Genomic DNA, 1839 nt, shown 5'->3' on the forward strand with positions numbered 1-1839 from the left:
TTTTAAACAAATCTTGTCACATTTTGAACTAATGACCAAATCTGCAGCATTTTTAACATGGTTAATGATCTTTGAACTGGATTAGGTCCGAGATCACCTAAACTTATCTAAAGTTAATGTATCATGAACAGATTTTTAAGACATTTTAATTATTAAATCTGTGTAACTGCAAGTGTAATAAAAAAATAGCAATAAAATAAAATTAAATTTTAGACGCAGCTCACAAGTGAGTTGTGCTATTTTTAGAAGAGACCTGAGGGCACCTTGTGTGGTCCTTGGGGGGCTACCTGGTTCCCGTGACCCCTGGTCTAACAGAATCCCAGGGTGCACTATCCTACATAATGCAGTTCTTATTTGACAATGTTTTTAGGAGCCTCTGAGCCCGAGCCGCCCCGCAGAGACCCTCTGCTGCAGCTGGTTTCCCTCCCGAAGGCGTCCGGCTGCTGGATGCTGGATGCAGCTCTTGCCTCAGTGCTGGGAAAAACTAGTAAAGAACTGGAGAAGTCGAAACCTAAAAAGGTGGGTCATTGACTGAAATAATCAGCTGTTTTAAGAGATTAAATAATGCTTTTAAGGTCATGAAGTATGTTTAAATGTTTTCTATAGTTTTTCTTTCTCATATTTTCTAAGTGTTTGACGTTTGACTTCCTTTTGGTTGAAAAGGTCAGCAGTGAGGTGTGGGCCACCATTCTGGCTCTGACCTGGCTTCATGGATTCAAGATGGATGCAAAGGATGAATGGGAGCTTCTGGCTGTGAAGGCTGCTTCATGGGTCCAAGCCCAGAATGGTAACATGTAGAATATTAAGTAATTTTAATTGATGTTGTACATTTACAAGTGAGTGAATTTAATGTAAAGCACAACATTAATGCTGAAAGTTTCAACAGAAGACATTTGGATGACTTCCTGTCTTGTGTTTCATGATGAATCTTTGCATCAACACATTTTTAACTATTGTGACAATCCTCCTTTTTCATTTTATCAAGACTGATTTTTAGGACAGAAATGTTTAATAGCATAATCTGCTGTTAAAGATTAGTGTTCAACACTGAAAGTCTCATTATTGATGATGGTTTTTCTTCATTTTTTTCTCTTTCAGCTCCATGTGTGAAGGAGTGTGTTGATGCTGCAAATGCACTGCTGGGCTGCAGAGTGCAGAAGGAAGCTCTGGGGCTCCGAAGAAGGAACTGAAGTCCCAACTTCTGACAAAAGATTTTATTTTGAAAACGTATTTTACGCTTTGCAACATCTGCAATAGAAAGTTTGTGCTCCGCAGTTTATAGCTTTGTCATATTTTGATGGTAATACTCTGGCATAAGTTCACAACTGATGTTTTTTATTAAAGATTTATTAAAGAGCCATTTCTTGGTGGATTTGCTGGTATTCTTTGGGTTATTGTCATGATGAAGGATCTGCTTCTGTTTCAGCTTTTAATTATATGTGGATTAACCTTTTCCCAAAAACTGAAGAAGTCATGGTGGATTCTATGATAGTGAGCTGACCATTACACAACACCAAGTCTTTCATACTGTAGATCAGATTAGAGCAGTAACAGAAAGAGCCTGGAGTGAGATTTTCCACATTTGCACCCTTTTGACAATTTGCACCGAGCCTCTTCCAACTGTAGGTGGCGGACATGTGCTAGCAAACAGTAGAAAAAGACAAAGAAGCCCCTCCTTGTTCATTCAGTGTGAACTCCATGGCCTATAGTTGGTCCTAGTATACATGTTTAGCAGTGGTATTTCAGAGCTGAGCCTTCAGTCTTCTACCACCAAAACTATCCTCATTATTATTACCTATTTTTAGGGCTGTCAGATTTGTCGCGTTAAAAACGCGTTAA

General features: G+C 38.9%; 1 protein-coding gene across 1 annotated transcript in view; it reads left to right on the forward strand.

The window, feature by feature from the left end:
* LOC112149018 (von Willebrand factor A domain-containing protein 5A) overlaps positions 1 to 1372 on the forward strand; it is a 21268-nt gene extending 19896 nt beyond the window's left edge. Inside the window, exons 16-18 of the mRNA XM_024276461.1 lie at positions 371 to 519; positions 664 to 787; positions 1099 to 1372. Of these exons, the coding sequence (XP_024132229.1) occupies positions 371 to 519; positions 664 to 787; positions 1099 to 1190 (365 nt within the window). The 3' untranslated portion in view covers positions 1191 to 1372. The remainder of the gene's footprint in view (positions 1 to 370; positions 520 to 663; positions 788 to 1098) is intronic.
* Positions 1373 to 1839: the final 467 nt, after the last annotated feature.

Source organism: Oryzias melastigma, linkage group LG13 (genome assembly GCF_002922805.2).
Source record: "Oryzias melastigma strain HK-1 linkage group LG13, ASM292280v2, whole genome shotgun sequence".
Lineage (NCBI taxonomy): Eukaryota > Metazoa > Chordata > Actinopteri > Beloniformes > Adrianichthyidae > Oryzias > Oryzias melastigma.